Source organism: Branchiostoma floridae, chromosome 12, assembly GCF_000003815.2.
Source record: "Branchiostoma floridae strain S238N-H82 chromosome 12, Bfl_VNyyK, whole genome shotgun sequence".
Taxonomy (NCBI): domain Eukaryota; kingdom Metazoa; phylum Chordata; class Leptocardii; order Amphioxiformes; family Branchiostomatidae; genus Branchiostoma; species Branchiostoma floridae.
In genome coordinates, this window is record NC_049990.1 from 16,380,993 (window position 1) to 16,408,328 (window position 27,336).

General features: G+C 39.1%; 1 protein-coding gene across 4 annotated transcripts; it reads left to right on the plus strand.

Moving 5' to 3' along the window:
• The first annotated feature begins 10 nt into the window (after positions 1-10).
• LOC118427284 (protein ECT2-like) lies at positions 11-26,984 on the plus strand. Of its 4 annotated transcripts, XM_035836978.1 has the most exons (24): positions 11-277; positions 1,486-1,574; positions 2,165-2,440; positions 3,302-3,409; positions 3,977-4,050; positions 4,618-4,645; positions 5,537-5,636; positions 6,591-6,709; positions 7,083-7,145; positions 7,468-7,720; positions 10,640-10,779; positions 11,688-11,807; positions 12,408-12,476; positions 12,892-13,002; positions 13,464-13,560; positions 14,466-14,680; positions 14,804-14,875; positions 15,417-15,567; positions 16,111-16,271; positions 19,092-19,180; positions 22,134-22,332; positions 23,964-24,020; positions 25,256-25,330; positions 26,512-26,984. In XM_035836978.1, the coding sequence occupies exons 1-24, from the start codon at positions 268-270 to the stop codon at positions 26,605-26,607; spliced, it is 2,772 nt and encodes a 923-aa protein (XP_035692871.1). In that variant the 5' UTR covers positions 11-267; the 3' UTR covers positions 26,608-26,984. The 4 variants fall into 4 exon arrangements, with proteins under 4 accessions (XP_035692871.1, XP_035692870.1, XP_035692872.1 ...); XM_035836977.1 differs by lacking the exon at positions 14,804-14,875 and having other exon boundaries at positions 14,466-14,752; positions 26,512-26,983; XM_035836979.1 differs by lacking the exons at positions 14,804-14,875; positions 23,964-24,020 and having other exon boundaries at positions 14,466-14,752; positions 26,512-26,980.
• Positions 26,985-27,336: the final 352 nt, after the last annotated feature.

Here is a 27,336-nt window from a genome sequence, read left to right on the forward strand (position 1 = left end):
TCAGAGCGCTCGTTACTTACGCGGCTGACGTCATACAACGACCGCACAATTTCAAATTACGGGGTTAGCGATATATGCGATACTGTTCAAAATATCGCCAAAATTTCCCGCTTTTTAGTGTTTTTGTGGGTAATTTTGCAGATGAAGGGTATTTTAGCTACCCAGGAGTCTGTCTAGGTCCTTCTTTTGTGTGATCTTTGTTGTTTTCGTTCGTTATTTTGATTTTTGCTGTCCGATATTATTAGCCGCGGTCCATCCCAAGGGAAAATGGCGGAAGGTAAGAATTTTACGTTTCTTTGTTTCAGGGTCTTTACTCGAGTGATCTTTTCAAGATAGTTTCACTGCAACTTTGTACGTAGAGAGAATACATAATTCGTCGCTTGTGTCTATTTTATTTCTTAATCTGTCTTCGACTCTCTTTTTTTTTTCTGGTGTGAAATTTGATCGGTGTGTTTGGCGCATAAATCATGTGATTTAGCATAACAACTGTATGACTGAGATTTTTAGGAGTCCAGTGTTGGTCAAGTCCGGACAAGTACAAACAGATTTTGAACTGACCCCTTATTTTTTTTGTTAACCAACCTCTGCACAACAGGTATGCAGGAGATCTCGAATGTACATATTCCAAATATGCATGGGATTATTCTGTCAAAAAATATCTAGTTGTAACCCAGCCAGTACAACAACTATGTACAGAAAAATAAGAGGTTGTGTTCAAAGTTCTTCCAGAACTATTGTTCGTTTGTCCCAGTTTGTGAAGCAGTTCAAGAGCTGTAGGTTTTTCAGGCACAAATTTTGTGAGTATACTATGATTCAACTAATATGATTCAACTGAAGGACATATTTATTCTTCCTGTGTATATGAAGGATTCGAACATAGTATAATAATAATCACCAGGTGTATTTTGCCAGCCAGTAGGTACCCAAATGAGTAATGAGGCTGATAATAAAACTATGAAAGTTTAACATCACAGTTACCATACACACATTTGTGTCAGAGTTTGTATGTAACAAGAAAAATTGATGCTGCGTAAGTTACAGGCGTGTTATGTCTGTATCAGCTGGACTGTATCTAGCCTGTGTTTACACAAGCGCTCGCCGGCTGGGCTTAATTCCATTCTCTAAACTGTTTGAATAGAGATAAGTCTCACTCAGATACTGTGAATAAGTTTCGGGCGGCATGCATGACTTTACAGTAGGATCTACTGTACTATTATCTATCTAATTCTAATTAAAAGAGACATTCGTAATGGGACAGCACATGTTCACTTCAACTTTGAAGTTTACAGTCAGAACTCTATTGCAGAAACTGTGAACATACTGTGCTTACAAATTTTAGGAGGGGCTGGTCAGTGAGTTTCAGCCCTGGACAGCAGAGTTTGCATTACACAGACAAGTGAACATTAGAGCCACCACAAATATTTATGATTTACGTGTACAGTATTTCCTACATGTTATTGACTCTGACTCCCTCCATGTTTGCAGACCTCCAGGATATAGACATGGTGGAGACCAGGGTGTGTCTGGTGGGACCAGATGTGCAGGGGAACCAGGCACTTACTAAAGCTTTACAGGTCAGTTAGTTTATGGAAATAGCATTCTTTCTTTATCTTGAATGACAGTCCGATGTAAAGTATGCTGTTATCTTTGCGAATTCAGTGAGTGTGAACCAATTTTTGTTTGCATCCTCTGATGACTGAATGTAAATATCATGTCAGGATGTGAGATTCTACATGGCTCAAAATATCTTAGAAGTTTTCTTCAGAGCTGGCATCTGAAAATGACTAACTTTAGTTTAAACAAGTGATATAAGAGAAGCTGTAGTGTCTTTTCTGACATTCAAATCCTATATCCGAAAATATCCTGTATACTAGGATACAATTAGCACGTATGCACGTAAACCTACACTAAAGTGTCAAGGTGTAACAGTGCACTGAAGATCAAAAATAAGGTGTACAGTTTCTATCATGTGTGCGCAAAAGTGCATGATTACACCCAAACTTATTTTGAGCCCTGAGGATGGATACTTGGCTGAAAAATTTGTTGCCATCCTTTGTAGATTTCGTCCATGGGGATCATTGAAAAACTTACGTTATGGAACTTAAGATTTCTGTACTTTGTGAGCCAAGGTATGACCTGTTCTTTCCCTTGCTTCTCCCTACAGAAACTAAACCTTCCCGTGGTGAAGTCTTCTACCGGAGAAGAATACATGTCGGACTCAGACGACTACGACACAGTCTTCATACTGGCTGAGTTCGAAGGGCCGGGGTTCGAAGCCCTGCACAAGTCCAACCTCAGGTCGCGGGTTCTAGGCCCGTCTGCTGTCGTACATTGTGCAGAGGTGGGAGAGACACTACCCAGTGTGCAGCGCCCCCTGTACTGCACTTCCATGAAGGATCTCATCCTCTGTTTTACCGGCTTCAGACAGAAAGAGAAATTGGTGAGTTTGGCCTACATAAAAGATTTCTGAATTATGATTACCAGTTTCAGACAGAAAGAGAAATTGGTGAGTTTGGCCTACATAAAAGATGTCTGAATTATGATTACCAGTTTCAGACATAAAGAGAAATTGGTGAGTTTGGCCTTAATAAAAAATTTCTGAATTATGATTACCAGTTTCAGACATAAATAGAAATTGGTGAGTTTGGTCTTCATAAAAGATTTCTGAATTATGATTACCAGTTTCAGACAGAAAGAGAAATTGGTGAGTTTGGCCTACATAAAAGATGTCTGAATTATGATTACCAGTTTAGGACATAAAGAGAAATTGGTGAGTTTGGCCTACATAAAAGATTTCTGAATTATGATTACCAGTTTCAGACAGAAAGAGAAATTGGTGATTATGCCGCACATAAAGTATTTCTGAATTATGATATATATATACTATAGCAAATTCAGTTATACTTTTTTAGGATTTCTAACAATTTCATACATTTATATTACTTGTGGGGTTGGGTGGCAATACTGCAAGGTGTTTTGCCCAGAAGACAAAGGTCCAGGCCTAGGGCTTTATTATGCTACTAATCTTGTGCCCTTGGTAAAGGCAAATATACATCACGCCAAACCAGGTCACTGGTGTAAGATTTTTATTTAGGAAATGGTTACCTGACTTTGGTTAGGGTCAGGTAAAAGGCTATAAAATGGAAGGAGAGGCTTCCCAATAACGTGCACTTAGACACAATGGATATCAACCCACTGCCTCTATGGCCTTAAAACACCATAACGCATTGTCAGTTTGAAGTTCTTTTTATCATTCCAAATATAATCGCTGACAAAATTCCATTTTTTCTTCACATTTCAGTCGCACCTGGTAGACCTTGTCCATTTTATGGGAGGCAGCATCAGGAAGGACTTCAGCACTAAAGTCACACATTTGGTGGCAAACTCTACTTCAGGAGACAAGTACAGGGTAAGAGATTTATGTCTTAGCTTTTCTAGTAATTAGTGTTGTAAATCTTGAGATGTTTGTAATGGTTTCATTTTTTTTGGCAAACTGTTTTGTTGTGTTGTGGACGACTTGAGATATTGGACTTGGAGAACAGGGTTGGACAAGTTTTCTGATATTCACTTGTCCTATCGGGCAAGCAAATCAAAAACTTACTTGCCCAAACCAACTCTTTACTTGCCCAAAATTCAAATGCCTATTTTACATGCATTTTCACTTACAGCAAAGGGATTCTTATTAATATTATTGCCTCTATTTTTCTATGTTGACCATTGCTTGATGTCATGACTGTAAAAAGGAACAAGTACATGTATATTATTATCTTACTCAATGGAAAAATCTAAGACTTGCAAGTGGGATAGGTCATCCACTTGCCCAAAAAGCACTTTCACTTGCCCTGGACAATAGGACAAGTGGACTTGTCCAACCCTAAAGCAGTTTCATCTGCTAATACATAGCATTCAAATGACTGAAGAGCTGTACATGTAAGAATACATTGTACTAACATAAGATGATGCCCCCCTCCCCCAGGTGGCAGTAAGTCTGGGCACCCCCATCATGACAGAGGAGTGGGTACATCAGTCCTGGCACAGGAGGCACACACCGTGAGTACAAAAATTAGGGTTCTAGCCAGCGTTTGCCTATTCCGTCCCATGACGGACCAAAATCGGCATGTAAAAAGATACTGAGGCCCAGCTACATCGTACATCTGCTTGGAGATTAAACTGTAAAGGGAATTGTTTATCGAGATTTCGCTGTGCATTAGGAGCAAAATGGAACGTTAACTGCGGTTATAGTTCATTGTTGAAACTACCATGCTTTTACTTTTAAATATAAAAAATAAAAGGCAAACGTTTGCAGTGGTTTTAAGTTTGTGGTGAAGAAGTCACTGTAAACAAAATGTGAACCTAAAACCACAGAAATTATCTCCCCTCTTACAGTACTAGTATATCCCTGGACTTAGAAACCCACATGTCCATATTAGATTGTGCTGCCAAAGTAGCAATTGCTTATAATTTTAGGCAATCAAGGTACAATATAGCAGCCTAAGACAGGCAAAGCTTTATACCCTGTATGACTGTTCTATTGTTTATTTGGTTCTATACCTATTATAGAATGCTTGATTTATTGTGACTGTCAACATACGAATAAATTTCTATTTTTTCTTTTAGAGCGGCACTTGGTACTGATGAAGAAATGGTAAGTTTCTTATCTTTGTACAATATGTTAATTTTTCACATTGCAAATGCAAACTTTCTCATGCTTTTCCGTGTGAAAAAGGCTCACAAGAAAAACAAGTAGCAACAAAACAAGCTGGTCAACAATAGTCTTTGTTTTAGTCCTTTGAGAAAGACAACTTACCCAAGCTGTTAACTTTTACCCAAGCTGTTAACTTCTAGAAGTTCTGGGGGAAGTTGGCAGCTTTGGGAAGCTGTGAACAAAAATAGATAAAAGGAAATAACAAAAGAATTACACCTGTTAGATTATTTTCGTAACAAAGGGCTTTACAGTTCCTGGGTCGTTAGTTGCAATTACATTGATGCAATCCTTTGTTTTGCTAAATTTGGGCAAGAGATGTTTTGTTTTGCATTTGTGTTATGACCAACAGCTATTCACCTGGACATCCACAAATTGCAACTGTTTTCAACATTGCAAAAAAATGCAAACACTAACTTACTAAGCACAACAGCTTTTTTAAAAGGCACTTGTTTCAGTTAAAAGAAATTGTAGATTTGTAAATGCAGTTTTCCTTTAAAACTTTGCTCTTGTCTTTAGCATGGCAATTTCAATAGGAGGGAGAATAAAACTGGTTCAACTTGTTTTCGTTATTCGTTTAGGTTCAATGTGTTTTAAAAATTTTTTACGATTCTACTTGTTTTCATTTATCTTTCGTCAGGTAAAATGAAGTCAATTATATATTATAAACACCGCATACAAACTGAAAATGATAAGGAATAGATTTTGACATTTTTGTCGCAATTTTGTTTGACCATAGATTGCTTCCAGAAAAACAGAGTTATGACAAATTTCTTCAGTATTTGACAGCATTCTCTACGAAAAGATTGACATTGAACTTCCATTTTTTTACAGTTGAAATACAAAATGCAGCCGTTTTTCTGCTGTATGCTGAGTTTCCATGGCTTCAGCGAGGAGGAAACAGAGCAGATGAAAGAGCTGACCAAAATGCAAGGTAAGATGGCAGTTATTTTCGAATTTTCAAATACTCTAAGCTAATTGGTCCACTCTCATGTTCTAGGATTCACTGGGAATTTGTAAGTTTGTATTTTCTGGTGTCAACACAAAACAGGTGATTGTTATTGTTTCAAAACTGTGAAAAAGACATTTTATTCAAATTCCCAGTGTGGTCAAACCACCAGATTGTCTGCAGCTTGTTCTAGCCTACCACGTATGCAAATGAGACTCATGCAAATCAACCCAAGCTGCCTTTGATTGGCTCATGATATAATTAGGTTATGTACAGATGTGAGAACTCTCATTTGAAGGAAGGACCTCCTAAGAACACTACACCTTGCATTAGGCAGCTCTGACTTTGGAATTTTTGCCATTTGGTCCATAATTTCAAGGGATGTTTTGATTTGAAATCAACTGTTGTGTTCAGAGTAGCACAAGTTTTTTTCAAAGAAGTTAAAAAAGTGGATGGCATATATTTTGGTGAGAATGCAGAGACACTTGAGTGACAGCTGTATTCATACTATGCTGGGCAGTCCTCTATGTAAGTATGGCAAACTGCTTTTTTTACCTCCTGAAATAGTGAAAATGGAGGTATTGTTTTGATGGTGTGTATGTCTGTTTGTGTGTGTTTTGTGTTTTCCAGATTGTTTTAGTCAGCACAACTTTAGAACCTCTGGAAGGATTGTTTTGATATTATGCATATGGATAAGGGGTTGGAAAGACAGAGGTCAAGGTCAATTTTTGATCCCCTGGTATGTGACCTTTGTACTGCAGCAAAACTTCTGGATTTCATATCTTTCGTCATGGACATGTCTTTTTGATAAAATCAAGAAACTAAAAACGTCTCTGTTTTGTGGACAGCGTATACCCTAGCACCAGGACTTCTTGTTGACTAATGTGTGCCTATACATGACATTTCTTACCAGGTATTTGATATTGTTTGTTTATCCAGGTGGCACCTGTACACCTGTTGGTGACCACAGCTCCACCCACCTGGTGATCGATGACTCGCAGGTGGAAGACTTCCCCAAACATGTGGACGCCTCCAAGGTGTATGTCGTCAAACAAGAGGTATGTTTCCGTAGCAGGGTATATTTTTTACAGGGGCTCCTGGGTGCAGCCCTAACAGAGATGTCCTTCCCAGTATTTGAACCGAAATCTGTTACATGGGGCTGCTACCAATTGAGCTACAGGGACATAAGGAATTATTGCCCCTATTCAGACAAAAGTGCTGGATATTTTTTTTCCTAAAAGTAGGGTCATTTCAATGACAATATTTTTCCCAAAGTAAAACAAAATTTACCCATCCAACCCTGGCAAAAATCTGCCGATCCTAGTTGTGGTAAGATTTGTTACAATGATAGATGACATGATATGACTATATATCTATTAGATACAACTGTATACGTACTTACTCAGACATTGTTTTCTCCATCTGTTCCAGTGGTTTTGGGCAAGCATTCAGATCGAAGCCAGAGCTGACGAAATGATCTACCAGTTCAAGAGGGTATGATTTTTTTTTGAGTCCCTTGTTTACGGTTGTTATCAGACTCTGCTTTATTTGTAGTTGAGAATGATACCAAATGTGTACTCGACATCTGTAACTTGGAAAACAAAAATTTTTACTTCTTTTGGACATAAAAAGGGTAATGTCAGATACCATCTTGTTCAGGAGAATGTACATTTACCATGTGTAGTATTCCTTCAAATTGCTAGGTGGCATTGTCTGCATTATCTCATTAGTTATCAACTTGAAACAAAACATCCTGAATATGAAAATATGCAATGTTAGCAAATGTTCAAGAAAAACGTCTTTGTTGTCCCAACAGATGGAAACGCCGGCAAGAGACCTGAAGCCTCCTCTCGGAAGGACGCCCACTTCCCGCGGTAGGAAGCGCCCGCGCCTGAAAGAAACGACGGCCCTGCTCGCTCAGGACAGCGACAACGATTCCCCGCTGCTTCCCGCGAGGAAACGACGTTCGGGCGCCGGCACGACAGGAAACGATGCCAAGGCTATGATGTCCATGTCTGGATCCTTCCTAGACTACACGGAAACACCGGAACGAATCTTAGACGACGACGGTTGGTTTTCTTTTATTCTTATCATATAGTGTACATGTTTGGTGATGATTTTTCCCATTCTGTGCCAGACATTGTATAGCCACGTAAGAGAGAAAATATTTGATAAAAAATTAGCGAAGAAAGTCAAAGTTATCGGCTGTTTCACAATTGAGTGTACCCATTTATTTTTCCACATGTTACCAGTTGATAAGAAAGTCTACATAAGATATTACTGTTTTTGACTGTTATTTTCCAAAAGCTGGTGTAACAAGGAACACAACAAAAAAAGAAATAGAGAAATCCATCAATATTTGGCGAAACTATTGTAAAAAATGTTGCCTAAAAATGTCCCATTTTTAGTGTTACCAGGGGTCATTCAGTTTTTTCACATTCTGAACATTGCAACTGACTTTAAAAACATGACTGCTACCTTAAAATTCTTTATTTTGTACATGCAGTCATATGTTAACTTGAGATTTATTACAATTTTTTGAAGATATTCCAACTTTTTTTTGCCAGCAGGGTTATTTTGCATTTTCACCCACATGTTACCAATTTTAATGTAATATTTACTTATAGATTACAAAGTATGTAGCATTGTTCTAATGTACTGTAATAAGTGTTAATTTGACATGTAAAGTTTTGATATGATTTATGTAACTGAACAAAAGTGGAATGAGATCATTCCTACTTTCCTCTGACTCACAGCGAAGGATCAAAGTATCGGCTGTCATTTTCCGAAAAATTCTGTCCCGTCCGTACCCCCCCTCAATTTCTATACTAGGCTAATATTACAAGCTTTTAATTGTGATGGTTTACAAGTCTCTTTGACTAGATACCAAACCACTATATAAACCATATCTGTGATAAAGACCTTGGCTGATACAGCACTGTATAACTTCAAATGTCCCGTCCGTACCCCTGTCCCGTCCGTACCCCCCACCTGTCCCGTCCGTACCCCCACTTCTAGTTTTAAGCAAAATACTGGGGAAAATGACATCCCAATTGCTAAAATAAGACATGATAAATACTAAATAGATACAAACAATTAATCTCCTGACTAAAAATAGTACTTTTTAATGAATTTGCCAGTATTTTCTTTGTCAGGTTTTTCATTAATGCCCATAAACTGCCTGGGATTGGTATGAGATGAAATCTGATATTCCCCCAAAGCTACCGTCTCATTTTGCCCAGTATGTGCTCTCCTCTAGCCCAGCTCACTCTCCCAGATCATCATCATGATGGTGATGACCCATTCTCCTCATCTCCCAGTGCAGGTAGTGTACATGAAAAGAACAGGCACTACCTGGGACACCAAGGAGAAAGGCAAAGGTTCTGGAGAGACTGTCAAGTCTCCTACTCAAAATAAAATGAGAAGAAAGTGGTACTAGTACTTGCTGTGACAAAAGAGAGCAGAAGAAATCTGCAAATAGGTTAAGAAATTACAGATTCCCTGACAGAACAGATACATCCCTTCAAGTTCACCGATTGAGCATGGCCTTCAAAGAAAATAAGCTCTAATCATGGCATTTTTAGATCACTCTAGATCAGATCAGATCTAATAATAATGTCTATCTCCTTTTTCTCTTAGTTTAAACAATATTGCAGTAATTGTAGATGCTTTTAATTTAACCTGTATTTAGTGAACAAATGTGTTCCAAAATGTTTGGACAAGTCCCTGCTATATCAGTCTGTTGTCTGGTTGTGTCCCGTCCGTACCCCCATCTATTATCATATTCATGAAATCATCAAGTCTCTTGATGTGTTGCCCAAGTTTGAATGCTAGAATCTTATGTAGGGGTATATAAAGGATGGAATTCTAACAAAGTTTAGCTATCAAAGTGCTTGAACTTAAAAAAATTGTATTTGATCTGTCCCTCGACATGAAATGACAGCAAGGTGTTATTATCACCTTACAATAAATGACCAGAAAATGACACAACAAGGTGCTACTGCAAATAAAATTTAGTTTTCTGGTCTTGTGGATACTAGTGATGGAAGATAACATGGAAGAGTGTTTATCTTTAGTTCTTCATGTGGGTGTACTGTATGTACTACCTTTACATACAGTCTTACAGTTGTCCCGTCCGTACCCCCTCAGTGCCCCATTAAAGAAAGACCTATATTATAGTAACCGGGAGGTGTTGTGCAGAGATCTTTCAGAATATTAAGCCACAGGCATGTACCTTTGAACTGCCAATATCAGTTTTGATATATATCAAAGTTGATTTTTCAACCTAAGTGACCCCTGTTTGGTACACTCAATTGTGAAACAGCCGTATGTTTAAAGAGAAATGGTTTTGCAAAAGACAGATTTAAATTGTGAAGCGCTAGATAAGTTGTCACTTTTTGCAAAGCACAAAAATTGCTTGTTTTGCATGTTCCATTGCTATGGACAAGGCTTCAATCCATCTTTTAAAAAGCTAGTCTTCATAGCCACTTTTGAAAGTCAAAATACAGGGCTCGAAATACTGGGTGCATGTGCACCCAGGTTCACCCAAAATTGAAGCTGTGCACCCAATTATTTCCTGTGGGTGCACAGGATGCACCCAAATATTTACATAGGCTTATGTATGTAAAGATATCAAAGTATACTAGTAAACATCATATTCTTGACATCTAAGTGTTAGAAAGATAATAAAAATGTCTGCCATGGTACTTGTTTAAGAATTCGACAGCTTGTAACTAAGTTTTATTATCAGGTTTTTATGACACTCTACAACTACTTAAATTTAAGGTGTGCACCCAAAATTTTTTTGGTGCCCCCAATTTTTTAAGCTGGGTGCACCAGTGCACCTAATCCCAAAAATGAATTTCGAGCCCTGAAATATCTCAGTTTAGACTTTTTTTAATACGAACATGACTTTTTGATACTGAATGACTTTGCTTGCTAACTTGAGTTTTTTTTTGTTCTAACCACAACACATTTTCCCTCTACAGATCTCGGATTGGATGATTCCCCAGCCCCCACACCCGTGCCCCCCACCCCACAGAAACCCCTCTCAGCCAGGCACCAGCGGGTCCTGGAGCTCACACAAACAGAGAAGAACTATGTCAACATTCTGCAGACTATCGTCAGGGTAAGTAAGCATTTTCAGACCTTGAAGCTACTTGCCACCAAACTTTGGTGCAGGACAACTCAAAGTGCTGTGGGACAATTTTGGGACACCCCTTGTGTGCCACTTGCATTGTCCACTGTGAGTAATGCCATATCATACATAGCACCAGTAATAGCTTGGGACAATTGGATCTCACCTCAGGATGGTTTGCATTTCTTTTCGGAACACTTTTGGGACACTATAATTAGAAAACATTATTCTCGAGTCCTTTTTTTCATGTTTTTACAAAGAAAAGTGTTATTGAGAGGGATACTTCTATGTTTATTTGCATCTCTGACGGCAGGGTTCTAGCTAGTGCATTTTGGCGTAGTGGTCCACTACGCTAAAATTTGTGACCCCTAAGCTAAAATAAGGGCCACTACGCTAATTTTTAACTAGTGTAATGGTGCTTTGCTATCATTTGCTTGTTCAACAATGACAAATAAATGTCTGAACAATGAAAAATGATGATATGCTACTCAAAACTGACCCAAAAATTCTAACTTTTAACTCTACATCTTCAAATCTCACTGTGGAAGGACCAAGACCCCCCTTCCACACCAATCTCCTGATTAATCGCTTTGCTACCATGCCATTCCCACTACGCTAAAATGAAATCCTGGCTAGAACCCTGGACGGAATGGTAAGGCTAGCGGACATACATGTAGGATCAAGGGGTCATGAGTGTGATCCGTTCCTGACTACATTTAGAGGTTTTGTCCCAAGGAAACACAGAACTTTCCTCGCTCCACCCAAGACCTGAAGTGTAAATGGAGGTAAAAGGCCATGGAAGGACAGTCACTGGCCTTTTTTTATTAAAGTACGGTGCCCAAGACACAACTTGGATCAGCAAGTTCTGAGACTTTTCTTATTTCATGTTATTCCTTCAGGTGTTTAAGGAGCCCCTTGAGAACAAAGACCAGCTGGGAGGATTGCCGCTGGCCCCGGAGGAAGTGAAGACCATATTTGGCAGCATTCCTGAGATCCTGGATGTTCACACCAAACTCAGGGTCAGTATAACATTCAAGTACTCTGTACATTTCTCTGGTGTTTTTTTTTTTAATAAAAGCATTTATTGTAGCAGGAAGATCTGGAAGAAAATCACAGAGAACTGAATTTTTGTTTTAAAAACCAAAATAGCAAGCTTGGCAAAATAACTTTCTTTGTCAAAGGTTGTAAGAAAGACAGGAGTGCCTAAGTATCTGCAGAATTTTTTTTGAAAAATGCACAAATCACTATGCAAAAGCATAGTTTATATGAAAATATCCGATCATCTTTTGGGACTTGCAACAATCAACATGGGATGGGATGGCACAAATCTTATGGGATATGCAGTCTTTGTGTGCAATTGCTGACAAAAAAAGCTGTGGCGACTTCAAAATACAGTGCTTATGCGCCTAAATGAAACAAAAGCGTAGTTCATACGCTATGAATTACGCCTTCCATATACCACAAGAATCGTATGGATTCTTGCACAAATTTGTATAATTTCATAACATTTGCGTGAATGATTAGAAAAAATTCTCCTAACTATATTTCTTCTTGCAATCTGGGATGTCAAAGTAGACATTTTTATAACAATTTACATGGTGAACTCTTTCATTTCCCAGGACTCCTTGACTGAGATGGTTGGTGACTGGTCAGAAGAAAAGTCTGTTGGTGACATCATCTGTAAATACGTAAGTATTAACAAAGCACAACTTTCTCTCTCAAGCTACATTTTACGTAGAAAAACCTGGTATTTTAACATTCTATTTTTAACTACAGGGAAAACTGCCCATTACAATTCATATACGCCTGCATCATAAGACATTTATGTATGAAACCCTGTACATGGATCAGTGCAGGTTAGGTGCAGGTAGACACCAGAAATACCCGCACAGCTCCAGTTTTACTTGCACTAACCTGCATATGCAGGTGGTATTTCGAGCCCTATATGCTAAAAGGAAGTATCTACGGGACCACCAAAAAGTTTTTATATTTGGTAAGTGGTCCATATGTAGAGGTAGTCTATTACACATATTTTTGTTATTTTTCAATAGAAGTCTACAGTAAATGATGGTGATTTAATCGTCTTTATTTTTACTTCTCCAGAAACCGTTGTTGCTGAAGGCGTACCCCAAGTTTGTCAACTTTTTCGAGATGAGTAAAGAGACCCTGCAAAAGTGTATGAGAACACAGCCACGTTTCCATGCTTTCCTCAAGGTTAGTGTTAATTGAACCTCGACACCTACTGTCAGTCAAATCATCATGCCACCCTCTCTTTCCATACGTTTCAGTTGCCCTTAGGCTAAAGGGAAAAAATGTTGTGTTTCCTGTTTCAGTCGTGAAATAATTAGGGTCTGTAGGTAGGAATTATCTTTTGTCCCCCCTTACTAACATTTTCCCCCCTTACTAAGTCCTTAGCATTCTTCAGATCCTTGAAGCTCCAGTTTGTTGTATTGCCATATCCTGGTTTGTACTAAAGGTTATTACAAGCTGCTTATCCAGACAGATTTTGTTGATCCACTCACACCGGAAAAAGATATATTTTTTTTATTAGTACATTAGGATGTCCAGATTAATATACAGCAGTACTAGTGGAATAGAAGAAATAACTGTGGCGTGATAATGCAAGGATTGAGCTATTCGATGGCAGTAATTTGATTCTATTGTGTCTGTTTCAGATCCAGCAGAGCAAACCTGAATGTTGTCGGGAGACACTGGGAGACCTGCTGATCCGACCTGTACAGAGGTTACCCAGCATCATTCTTCTGCTTAGTGGTAAGGCTTGCAACATCAGACTTTTTCTTTTACTCTAGCCATGTTCACTTACCAGGCTTTTAGCTAGGATTTTATAATAGGGAGTCCAAATTTATTGGTGAGTCGCTGTAAGTGACTATTGTAGAGGGGATCTGGGGGCATCCACCTTCCATGGTGCAGAGTTTTTAGAGTTTTTGATGATTTTAAGTTAAAAAAAGTGCATTCTTAGGTATCCCAAGAGGCAAAAATACTGTTCCAGAGGTCACAGTAGAAGACTGTGACCACAGATGACCTGGTAGCATCCCTGGTCAATCAGAATTTCATGCTTGTCAGATGATTTTCTCCCCAGTGTAAGGCCGTCCAGGGGCATCAAATTTCTTGTTGTTCTAGGCTAAAAGCCTGTCACTTACTTTGAAACTCACACACTTTCACTCACTCAAACACATTAAAGAATATTTAGACCACAACACCACACTCATACAGTCATATGAACAATTTTATTTCAAACCGCAAACCTGTAAAAATGACAACACCAATTCCCATCATACACCACTCCCCTAGCATCATGGGAAACAAAATGGCGGCACACATGAAACACACCAAACCAATACAGATTTTGCTATAATTGCAAACCTGTAATAATCATGTATAGATGTATACTAGATAGTCATCATCCACTTTCTTACATGTAGCCAAAGCATCAAGAGAGTATACAATAGGGTTGACTATTTTCCTACCTTTTATATAATAGCTTTTTGTGTTCCAAAAAATAGTTTGGGAAAAATATGTTACAGATAGTAGGTGGTGTCACACAATTAATGTAAAAGACAAATGCTACTTGAAGAACTGTTGCAACAAATATTTTGCAGATTTTATTTCTTTTTAGAGAAATTTAACAATTTGGTCATTGTTTTTCCTCTCTCCAGATATCCTGAAGAAAACGGACAAATCCAACCCCGACCACCTGGCCATGGAACGCGCCATCGCCGCGATCAAGGACGTGTTGGACCACATCAACGAGGACAAGCGGCGTACGGAGGGTCAGGTCCAGATGTTCGACGTGGTGAACGAAGTAGAGGGATGTCCCGCGGACGTCCTGTCGTCACACAGACAGTTCATCGGGAGGGTGGATGTGCTGGAGTTAGGGGGAGAGCACGAGCTGTGTGGGAAGGGAGAATACCTCACCCTGTTTCTCATGTCTGATCTATTAGAGGTAAGGAGAATGTGGTTCTATATCAATGTTAAAACTATGGATGTGTTGGAGCTGGGGGGAGAGCACGAGCTGTGTGGGAAGGGAGAATACCTCACCCTGTTTCTCATGTCTGATCTATTAGAGGTAAGGAGAATATGGTTCTGTATCAGTGTTACAACTCTTTAGGAAGGGAGAATATCTCACCCTGTTCCTCATGTCTGATCTATTAGAGGTAAGGAGAATGTGGTTCTGTATCAATGTTACAACTATGGATGGGCCCAGGAAAAAGAATAGAGTTTAGGGTTATGTTCATGAAAAGTAAGGATGGTTTGGTAGGGATTCTCTCTTTTAAAAATTTGTAAAAAGATTTTGGCCAAAGTAAGTAGTGATCCTTCTATAATTAGAGTACATTTTAGCAACGTAAGACTCAAATGCATCAGACACTGGTATTTTCAACATCGTTAAATAACTACACAAATGTTCATTAGAACTTATACATATTCTTCCATCAACTGTTCAAAGGTTCAATAGCGTGAAAATACATGCACAGAAAGTCTGCTCTGAATTCAATTGCTCAGAATCTGAAATGTCCAATCAAAAATTTTCATATTTTTGCCAGCAGCTGACTCAAAGAAAGTGTTACTCTAGCTATGACATGCTAAAAGGCTCTTCTATGGTTTTCTAGGTATCCAAGAAGCGACACAGCATGATGGCCGATGTGAAGAGCGTGTTCAAGAGTCCAGGGCTGCTGAAAGCCCCTGCAGGCCCCCTGAAACATGTGGAACTCTTCAACCTGGCACACATCAAAAGGGTTGTGGACATCAGAGACACAGAAGGTATGTGTTGTATACATAGATCAGTATTATACAGTTTAGAAAGAAGCAAAATCTGTTCTGTTTTAGCCTTAAGTCAGTGGGTGGCGCCATATTGGTTTATGATGTCACAAATTCGCCATATTTTTTTGTCATTTTACTTAGGCAAGTATTGCATGATAGGAGTAAAGCAATGTCATATTTTATTCACTTTGATATTCATCATATTAAACATAATGTAAATTGCACCTCAATGATATTATTCATTTTACTATTTTTAGAGGTGCGTGCATAGTTCAAATGCTTGTGCCTCAAACATATCATAATACTGGACAATGTACAGTACATACAGTAGCGCTTAGACAATAGACGAGCATACCGGACAGAAAAAACATTTTCTTAGCCATTTTTGGAGTTTGCGTTGAAGCAGTCATTGTCAATACTTAGAACATTAAACCACCATGAACATTTCTGCATGGAATTTACAATATGGGACACATCAGCTCAGTACCTATTACTACTTCTAGTACAGTATTACTAATGTTTGACACTTCTTTTTATGCACAGATTGCAAGAATGCGTTTGGGCTAGTTTACCAGGCGCCAGGCACGGGTAGTGACGAGGTGTGCCTGTACATGTTCACCCTGCTGGGGGAGGAGACCACCAAGAGGGACTGGCTACGGTCGCTGTGCAGGCACATGGCCAACACCACATGCAAGGCTGACTCCGTGAGTAATAGAGTGGCTGTTTTAGACCTAGGTCCTAATTCCCAACCCGCGACCCGGCCGGGTAGCTTTCGGAAACGAAAACATTTGATAAGAAAGGCAACAAAAGATACAGGAGCATAATAGGAGCATAATTTGTGTATATTCCTTGGTAAACGGTTTTCATTTTTGTTTCCGCAAACATTCCAGCAAGGCCCCATGTCGGAAATGGGACCTAAGTCTTCTCAATTACAGAACGCACTCCCAATTTAGGGCATGCCACAAAAAAATATGTTGGACTGAGACGTCAAATGGGAAAACTCGAATAAAGTATGCACCTCTTCTCCACCAATCTTGAACACATCTAAATCAGAAACATTCAAATTTATGGTGTTTTCTTCTCTTTAACCTTGTGAAATTTGATACAAATCTAGCGCTATCCTTGTTAAAACTTGCAAAAATAGATAATATTATGAGAGCTACCAGGTTGATAAAGGGACAGAGTCTGTGTTGAAATCTTTCCAAGCTATGAACTATAGTTGTGTGTATGTTTTGTTTAGATTATTCTACAAAAATGTTTGATTTCCCTGCCGGCATCACCTCTGCAAACTGAATTTGTGATTAGGAAAAAGTGAAAAAATTTGGTTTTATACCCTTCCTTAGAACTACAGAGGCAGACATTTATGTCTGTAAACTTTCTCAAGAATGGATTTTGATGACTTATTACCTTGTTTGCAATGTAGTTACTCTCACCTCTCAAATAGAAGTACCCCCTGGAATAAAAGTACCCCCCGGACAAATCTTCAAAATCTAATAAAAGTACCCCCTGGAATAAAATTACCCCCCGGAAAAATACCAAATTGACATGTAAACCGTGTCCATACTACTTCTGTCCAAGAGAAGATGATCAGGTAGGTTCTTTTTACTTATTTATGCCTGAGTACCAATGGTTTTTGGTGTATTTTTGGCAACTTGTCAGCTCATATCTTTAAGATTTACCTTTACATCTTAAGAATTTGTAGTAAGTAAATAATAAACTAATTTGACATTGTAAAAACACTTATGGCAAAAATTATTTTTGGCAAACATGACTATGCATGACTACATGTACATGTTTATAAAATAAATAACCCCCAGTTCAGAAAGAAAGCTGGACAGCTCTAACAGTTTCACAGCCTTCCAGAGCAATCCCCAGTGTAATTCGTGCCCTTTCATTCATGCCATTCATTGTACTACATCTATTATCTAGGGGAACAGTTCACTTGAATGCAGGGAAAGAACACATTTCAAGTTAGAAAAAGGTTCCATGTTTAGAAATACAAAAGGGTATTTTGTAATACTGTATTTCAAAATACTTAGTGGAAACTTAGAGACAATAGTAAATTGTAATTTGGCCATGTTTATCTTTAGAAAAGGTTACGGAGTAGTGACCAAAATAAACAGAACTTCCCCAAATGTTTCGATCATAGACTCAGCACTGTAGCCACTCCCCCAAAAGTGTTACATGCATGAGAGACCTGAGAACTCTGTTGGAGCAAGGATAATCTTTTAGTTTTTAAACAACTTCACAAGCAGCATAAACTAGATTTTTTTTCTCTATCCACAACTTTACCCTCAGTTGGTAAAAAGAAATACATTTTAGTGTAGAAGTTACCAGGGGAAGATCGACATATAGCTGAGAATGCGACATCTAGCAGAAATGTTGTGATGGTTCCCATGCCAACGGCACACTCCTAGTAGACTTCCCGGCTCCATGATCACAGGCGGCACCCGGCTCACAAAGCTTGAGATATTAGAACTCCGCCTCCAAGGGAGGCGTGGTCCATTAGGGGAGGCTTACATGGTCTGGCCTCACGTGCCGGCCTCAAACAATGTAAACAGAGATAAAATGCATCGGAAATTCGAAGAGAACACACTTGAAACCTTTCCATATCTTTATTGGATATTTTTTTTGACTTGTCCAAGATTAGTTGCACACTTCTAAATTTGCTTGCCGGTTAATGTAAAATCAAGCTAGTGGGTAATTTGAGACTTTTGCTGGAGAAGCTCTCAAGCTCAGTGCTTCTCTCAAGAAAACTCCGCCCTTCAGGGGGCGTTGGTCTCTGGGCAGGCCCCTGCACGCGCCACTGCTGACTGTCGGCAACTTTCAACAATGTAAACAACAGATTTACGTGGGGAAAATGATACTTTTTACATAGATTTAGTAAATTTTGAGCAAAAATACTGCGGAAATATGGGCAGAAAATTCCAACTTTCAATATTTGTGAGTTCCCTGGTTAGTCAAAAAAGCCCCAATTTGAAAAAAAAATAAACGTACCGTCTAAAATAAGGACGTACCGGGTGGATTCTGAGGCGGAAAAAAATAAACGTACCGGTACGTTTATTTGAGAGGTGAGAGTAGTATATTCCGAATGCCAAAGTGTTAAAAAAAAAAGTTAAAGTTTGCCCATGCATCTAAGACGCGTAGGGTGGCGCCCATCTCCACTTCGAAGCCCTTGGGCCACACATTTGTGCAAGTCACTACAACAGGGGGCTGGTCCGCTGGTAGTGATGTGTGTTTAACTTCCATACTCTTCCTCATTAGTGCTGAGTGCTAAGCAGAGAAAGCAGCATGTACCATTTTTAGAGTCTTTGGTATGACTCGGCCGGGGATCGAACTCACGACCTACCGAATGCAAGGCGAACACTCTACCCACTCGGCCATTGCACCGGCATGCCATAAAATGCCAAAGTGTCACATCAGAAATTCCCATCTAATATGACTCAACAGCCTGTCTTTAAAATTGTCTTTTGAGTGCACTTGTCCTGATGTTAACTCTCTGTTGTTGTTGTTTCTGCTTACAGGAAAACTTCCTCCACAGTGTGAACCCAGAGGATGTGGAGTTAGACAGGAGTGCCATTCTCAACACTGTGGGCTTCAACAGAATAGCTAGGTAAGGATGGGTGGGCATCAGACCACAAGGTTTGGGTCAGATTTAGGGCCATGTACCTTAATACCTGTACCTGTTCTCTACCTATAATTTAGTATACAATTGCAGGGCTCGAAATACTTTTTTCTGCATACCTGCACTGGTGCAGGTAACATTGAAAACTACCTGCACCAGACAAATTTTACCTGCACCACTCTGAATTTAGGAAGGATGAATCATACTAAAATTGTTGAGGAACCATTGCTATTTTTCTTTTATACTTTAATAGGTGGTAACATTCAATGCAGCTAATAACAATCCACATACACTTACATCAATGACATTTATGTACAAAACCCAATGCATGGACCAGTGCAGGTAAGGTACAGGTAGACACCAGAAATACCTGCACAGCTCCAATTTTACCTGCACTAACCTGCATATGCAGGTGGTATTTCGAGCCCTGAATTGTTTAGGTACAGGTCCGGAACTAAACATCTGTGTACCTGCCTGTACCTAGTACCTAAACAAATTAAATCACAATTGAACACCACTTATTGAGACTAAAGATAAGTAAATTCCAAATAAAAGATGACAATTTTGATTATCTTGCAGTTGAAAATTAAGAAAACTTTGAGGTTCGAATATCTAAATCATCATACAAAGATGACAATTTCTCACTAAAGAAGACAGTTGACTACATTTATAACTTAGTTTAATACAGTCCAGATAATTGATAACCAGCGTTCCCGCCAGGCATACGTCTTTACGTCTTTGGACGCATTTTTTTCTAGAAAGACGCATTCGGCTCGGCTGAATGCGTCCATAAAAAAATCTGAAAGAAAGGCTGACCTGTACCACCAGTGTACAAAATGTATCTGGAATCTTTAAAAAAATCTGTGTTTATAAGAAGGAATCCTTTACAATTTATACTTCAAATTGTTCACTTTCCGGTCATCCCAGTAGTCTGGGCATGGGGCGGAGCGCGGCACGTTTTCAGGTTTTACAACTAGCGGACCCATGTGCGACACACCCAGCCACGCGCCAGTCTGAGCTGTCCGTTGCGCAATGTAATTTTTGTAGTCCGTGACATACATCTGACAGTCAGCTTTCTCTAACATTCGTCTGGAAGAAATCTTATATAGATTTTATATTCTGATTTTAACATGATACTTACTTATCCTCATTTTCACGTATTTGTTAAAGATGTGAAGGTAATACTAGTATTGAGCAAACAAACTGTTCTGTGCGAGTGCTGCACATCTCAACAAAAGTTCTCACGCTGTGGGCAATTGATTGGCAGTCGGTATCTTTGGCAACAGGCCACCGGCGCCAAGCAGTCTAGATTGGCCACCAGGTCCAAATCCAATCATCTTAATAACCAATCAGCGTTTGATAAATGTAATGTTGTACTCTGTCATTGGTCACCGGGAAAAAACAAAAGTTACGGAGTATTAGGCGCACGTGACGTTGTTTTGTGATATTGGTAGCCGACCGTGTCGCCTGGCAAGTTTCTTCCCTAGCTGCTAACAATTTACTATTAAAGTTTCCCCATTTATCCAAGTTAAAAAAGCGGTGCGCGGTAAATAAGTGAAGAATCCAAAACTGTACACTTTATTTGTTATTTGCAAAATTTCTTATGTTTCAAAAAGACAAAATTTGTGGCAGAAAAGGGGCCGCAATATTGTTGTCAAGCGTCTATCGAGTCGGCTGTGCACTGGCACTGGCCTCCGTGGCACATGGCACGGCACGCCCCCCTCCCCAGACAGATCGTCGATCGCAACGCCCAGCATGTTGGGACGTCTTTCTGGCTACTGTTTTATGGCTACACCGGCACTGATCACTACCAAAGAGGCAGCATATCGTCCTCCTTCGAGTAATGTATAAAGTTCTTGGTCTATTTAAAAAGAAATCCAGCCAAAGATTTCACGCCGAAAACGGGGTTACCTGAGGTCGCACGCTCGTGGAAAATGACGGCACGGCCTTGTAAAACCCCACCGATACGAACATTTTGAGTAAAATCATCGGGAAAAATAGAAAAAAACACAAAATGTGCGTGATGGCGTCGTTATTTTATCGTGTCGGAAAACTATTTGATGCGGGAGGGCGCAACATCGATCGCACGACTCGGTTACGTTAGACCTTTTTTTATTCAATGACGGAAAAAAGTGGCAAAATTTTTCCATGGGCTGACGAACTGGTTAGAGCCTTGTTGCGAAGCATCAAAAATTTTCATGTCTGGACAAATTATACCCTGGCCAGATCACGGAAGGCTGATTCCCTGTGCTTATAGTTTTTTTTTTTTCATATAACGTATTTTTTGGGTTCGAGCGGGCGGTCGTCGATTACTGAATAACGGGAGTAAAAGAGGCAACCGACATCCAATCTCAAGCGCATGATTTTCCTCTCAAATTGCAGGAAATTGTGTTTTAGAGGGTTTGAAAATCCAAATTTTCCCGGGGGAGCATGCCCCCGGACCCCCCTAGAAAGCGAGCGCCTGCGGCGCTCGTCTCGCGCCTCCGGCGCTCATTACCCCCCTCCCCAATATTTGGACGCATACTTTCAAGAACCTGGCGGGAACGCTGTTGATAACATTCGTATAGGTGTACAGGTAAAGGTCCGGACCTGTACCTAAACCTGTGTACCTTAGGTACACACAGCTAGATGGTCAGATTCAAACTTGAGTGTTACTAGGGACTTTCATGTAATTTAAGGATAGCAGGAAAGCTTGACTTCAAAAAAGCTTAGATATTGAAAGGTAGTGTATAACTTAGAAACAGAGGAATAGCTAGGCAGTACACAAAAAAAAATGCATTATTATGTTTTCAAAGAAAATTTTTCTTTATAGAAGAAAATGTAAGACACTTGACCTTAACTGAGGGGTGTTGCATACTACCTAAACAAGACAAAATGTAGCAAAAAAAACAGATCAAGATATAATGCCATTTGATAAGATCAAACATGTTCTTTTTTCTAGGGGTTTCTCCAAGAAGGCGAAAAGGGTGACTCGGCAGTTTTCTTTCAGCAAGACTCCTCGGAGAATGATCAACCGTGCGGTATCCATGGTGATGAGCCCGGCCGGCAGGGGGGGCCTGCAGATGCAGCGAGAGGGGGCGGAGACCCCCCTGGGTGACTTACAGGGGGCACGTAACATGGCAAGCAGTGTAGACCTACAGGTAAGAAGATTGTGTGATTTATAACCTGTCCATCCCTGTAGGGAAAATGGTTTGGGCCAAAATTTGTTATCACATCTTGTTAACTGTATCCTTATCAACCAGTAGTTGTAGATTTCTGTCAGCTAAAAGTTTCTACAACTCTGGAAGGTACCATTTCATTACAGGGATGGACATAGCATGTAGCACATTAGAACAGATGAAAAAGAATATTATTTTTTTCCAAGAATCTTTATTTTTACTACACTGCAAAAAAAAGCCACCATTTTCACGTATCTTTTGTTTTTTTATGAATAATTGGTTTGAAGTTGGGGATTTCTTCTTTTCAATAATTTTCTTTCTGAGCATCTGTAACCTGTGCAATTCTGCGTAACTGTTGGAGAAGGTAGTTTCATCGCCGGTGTGTTTTTTGAATGTCACTCTTGTTTCTGTTGCTTTCTGTGGTGTTCTGCTTGCTGTACATGTAGCTGCCACTTATTTCCTTTGGCGTAGTGGTACACTTCTTCATTTGCCTCACTGTCTTGTTGTGTGATCTTGTTTAAACGCTTTCTCCATTAACTTATGTTGTAGGTCTGTCTATCTAATCTATACCAAGTAGCATATAGATGGTGTGCAGCAATTTGATAATCCTAATGATAATCACTTAAAAAGTTGCTATTATGAATTAGCTATCAAACAATTCTAACACCAGTTAAAATGATTATAGTTTCTCACTGGTGAAGGCTCTAATTAGTCTAAATAGAAATTAAAATGTCTGCATTGATAGCAATATAGTAAGAGCTGTTATTATATGATGTTAGAGCTAACAAAAAAAATAACATTCTAATACATCCACTATAAAGTCCTTTGCAAAATTAGGCAGTCTGGACTAAAGTACCTTCACTCACTTTTAATAAAGAGGCGCTGGGTGCTGGCGGCCATATTGGTGTCCTTGATTTGCATTTCAGTGGATCACAGCTCGTGTACACAGCATCATATCTTTCGGCATTTGTTTTTGGCAAAGCTAGCGATGCTATTATTGTGTATTCCCACAGATCTGGTAATCTCTTTTTGTCAGATCATGCCTGGGCTACGATTACTGAAATGTAAATAACTGCATCTGCGTCCGCTTTGGTGTTAGTGGTGTTAGTATGTGAATATGCTAGCTAGCCAGTGTGAGGTGGTGGCTTAGTATTAGAAAATTAAAGTTTTAACCTATCACATAAGGCCATGTTGATTTGAATATATGGATGACATCCTTTGGGAACCAAAAAACTAGTCAGTGCAAACATGCAAAAGAAATGAAGTTTGGCTGAAGAAAGTTACCTTCATTATTTGAACTAAGTGGTAAGGATTAATTCAAAAAGGTTAAACAAATGACTAAATATATAAATTTTTAGTATACTAAACCATAGATTCTTCATTTTTTCGTTTGAATTTGGAATGGCATTCTACATCTTTTTAAAATATTTTTTTCACAATTTATGGCACATATTTGCTCAATTTTCAGCTGCTTTGTGCGATTGATCAAAGTATGATCAAAAACTACCTTTTGTGTAAAAAAAAATTGATGTGTGCCCAGATGTCATTCATATAATCCAATCCACATGGCCTAAAGTAAAGCTGGATCTGGAATCTTGCATGTATTCCGTCAGGGTTCCTTCAACAGGAGGGTTCAAACCATCGGGGCCAGGCTGGCCGGGGACAGTAAGGTACGCTTAGGCTTGTGTGTGCTGACTACAATCAATAAGTAACAGCCAACCGCAATCAGATTAACTCAGCAAGTAGCTTAGACTGCTGTGCTTTTGTGGAATAATTCTGAGCAATAAGAAATTAACATCCAACTGCTGTCAGATGAACTCATGTCATGATCAGCATTAATAACTTGGACCTGCTGTGCTTTTATGGAATACTTTTGCACAATTAGTAACATCCAACCGCAATCAGATTAACTCAGCAAATAGCTTAGAGGGCTTTGCTTTTGTGGAATAATTCTTTAGTTAGCAATAAGTAAAATCCAACCGCAATCAGTTTAACTCAGCAAATAGCTTGGACCTGCTGTGCTTTTGCAGAATAATTATTAGCAATAAGTGACATCCAAACGCTATCAAATGAACTCAGCAAATTGCTTGGACCTGCTGTGCTTTTGCACAATAATTCTTAGCAATGAAATAAACTGCTACAATTTCTATAGACAAATGCAGTATATCTCAATCAGTGTGTATAGCTTGAGCCAATGAGAAGTTGATGTAAGTTAATGCAATCAACAAGATTGGTGTGCATAAGTGCAATTGATAAACTAAGTTCCTGTTGCTATATTAGTGTTTAATTATCTGCTTGAAGATAAACATGACTACCAGAAGACAAACTTTGTGCTAGCTACAACTTCAACATGCAATAATACTTTCCTTGATCTCTACAAAGTAGATAATGTACACTACTGAAAACAAATTTCTAAGTAAAAAAGATTTACCGTAAAGGCAAAAGTAAAGCAAGTCACTGCACTGCATACTGTTAAACTTTTTGTCACAACAAAAATGATGAGCAAATAATGCTTTCAACTTGCAAGTAGCACTATCATAACTCCTGATATTTCATGTTTTGCAGAATACCCCAAGATGTCCTATATTCATTAGAAAAAGATGTGTAACTTCAAATGATTTGGTTGGCTAAAACCTTAAAAAAAAAAAGGCTTCCAAAATGACCCGCTTTGTGAAGTAACACAGTTAGAATTGTGACTTATTTAATCATTATCCAACTACTGTGTCATTGTACTACTAACTTACATTGTACATGTACTAAACTGTGTGGTCTTACATGTACACCCCATTCCTAACACAAGGTGTCCAAACCTGACTATAACTTAACATGTTGGTGAACTAACTGGCACAATGTTGTAAGCCTTACCCTCTGTAGTCAAACCCCCCTCCCCCTGTCGCTGTTTCAGATTGTGCGCGCACACGACAGATTGTGGCGGCGGTCGCCGGTTCTAACCGGTGTAGCACGCAGAAAGTCTGGTCAGGTAGGTCGACTTGGTTGGACACTTGGTGTCTCGGTTTGGCTTGGTGTGGTTTGGCGTTGTAGATTAGTAGTTTGCCGTTTTGATTAATTGTCGAGATTCGTCGAAAGGATTGTGGTACGTAACAACGATACACCTTGCCTGATTGAATCTCGCTTATAGCAGCCCATCCAACATCCGACGGTCTCTTAGAGTCCCGGAGAGCAGAGTTTGTGTTACACAGACTAAGATATACCCAATCAAAGCCTAATTTGTAGTACCACTGACGACCGCTGCAGAAAAAAAAAATCTTGAACACGACCATAAAATCTGGTTTCAGTTTTGTGACAATGACTGCAGTGAGATGAAATTCGACTGTTTTCGACTTAAATCCTCTATCTCAAGAATGGCACTGAGATTGGACCACTCCTCATTTTTATACCTTTTCAATGCCTCCCCCCCACAGTTCAGGCCACTCTAACTTGAGTTTAAGATATTGACCAATCAGCATAGTTAAAGAAATTTAGTCTATTACTTTTAGCTAATGGTGAATAGAGAAAAGATTACAATGGTGTTTGAAGTTTTGAGTGTAATTTGACCTTGACCAAAATTTTCAATTCCATGTTAATCAATTAAAAAGATTTTGAGCATTTGCAGACACTGTTGAATGTAACCTTGATGCTATGATGCAGTCATGATTAAATCTACATTTGCTAAGTGAAGAGCCGGTTCTTTAAGGTTTTGTCTTTGTAGCAATGATAGTGGATGTCAAGGACGTTAAATATTGTGTATACACAGTTTTGTGATGTTGGTTGTGTAATGTACTGTGCAATTGTAGCTTGAAGTTTAAGAGAGTGAACTTGTGAGAGAAAAGCTGAGGCTGCCATCCTTCATCCGTAGATGTCAGATAGTGCCGGCTGAATTCAGCATAATATTGGGCCTCCAACAGTGTTGAGTCAGTGGGTTGTCATCAAATCATCTCATTATTACTAACCATTTGTCAAGTTATAAACTGTTACTCATGTCACTCTCACATTTCTTCATCCTCACATCCATTGTACTTGCTCCTCTATTGTAAACCTTAATTTCCCTCCTGCCACATTATAAAACCACAGTGAAAGTCAAAGAAACTACAGTGACTATGAAAGAATTTGTGAGTTTCTGACATTTAGGTAACCTGTTCCATTATCTGTTTCTCCCTTCAGCATGTCCCAATGTCTCCCATGGGCACCCTGGTCACCCCCAAGAAAAAGACCATGAAGAGTGCGTCTCTTGGACACAGCGCCACCAAGCGGCTATAACTGGAAGTGCAGCCTACCAGACTATTCCATCATGTATTACTATTATAGTTGATTCCATGTCTCCAATGGGCACCCTTGCCACCTGCAAGAAGACCATGAAGACATTGGCGCATGGTCACAGCGCCTCCTTACAGTTATAACTGGAAGTACAGACTACTCCACCATGCACTACTATACTTGTAGTTCAACCCAGGAGTGTCTTCATACAAGGAAAATATGTAAACTACATGTATCAAAGATTGCCCTGTGATATATTTTACAACCTACCAATATAGATTTGGAAAAAGTTTCAATAAACTAACTTAGAGTAATACAGTACATGTATCTTAAAGAAACTCGTCAGACGAAAGGATATTATTGTCAGTTATTTTGACAACACAGATTATTTCATAACGCTTTTCCTATGGTAACAGTTTCATACCATGAATATACAGTTATCGGTATTTTATATGTGACATTTTCAGTATAAAGTAAAAAGCTCTTCAATCATGTGCAATTAATATTAATTGTGGCAATTGCAGTAATACACCACATGCATGGTTGTAAAGCGATCTCAGTTCAGAGCAAACGGTTTCACAGAAAGGTGGATTTGAAAGCCGTTTTTGACCGCAAGTGTACATAACAATTTCTTGGTAAATTTACTACTAGATTTTCCTTGTATATTTTATCCGTGTATCATAGTTCTTTGGTGTCTAGTCGTAAAAAAAACAGTAAGATGCTTAATTTACA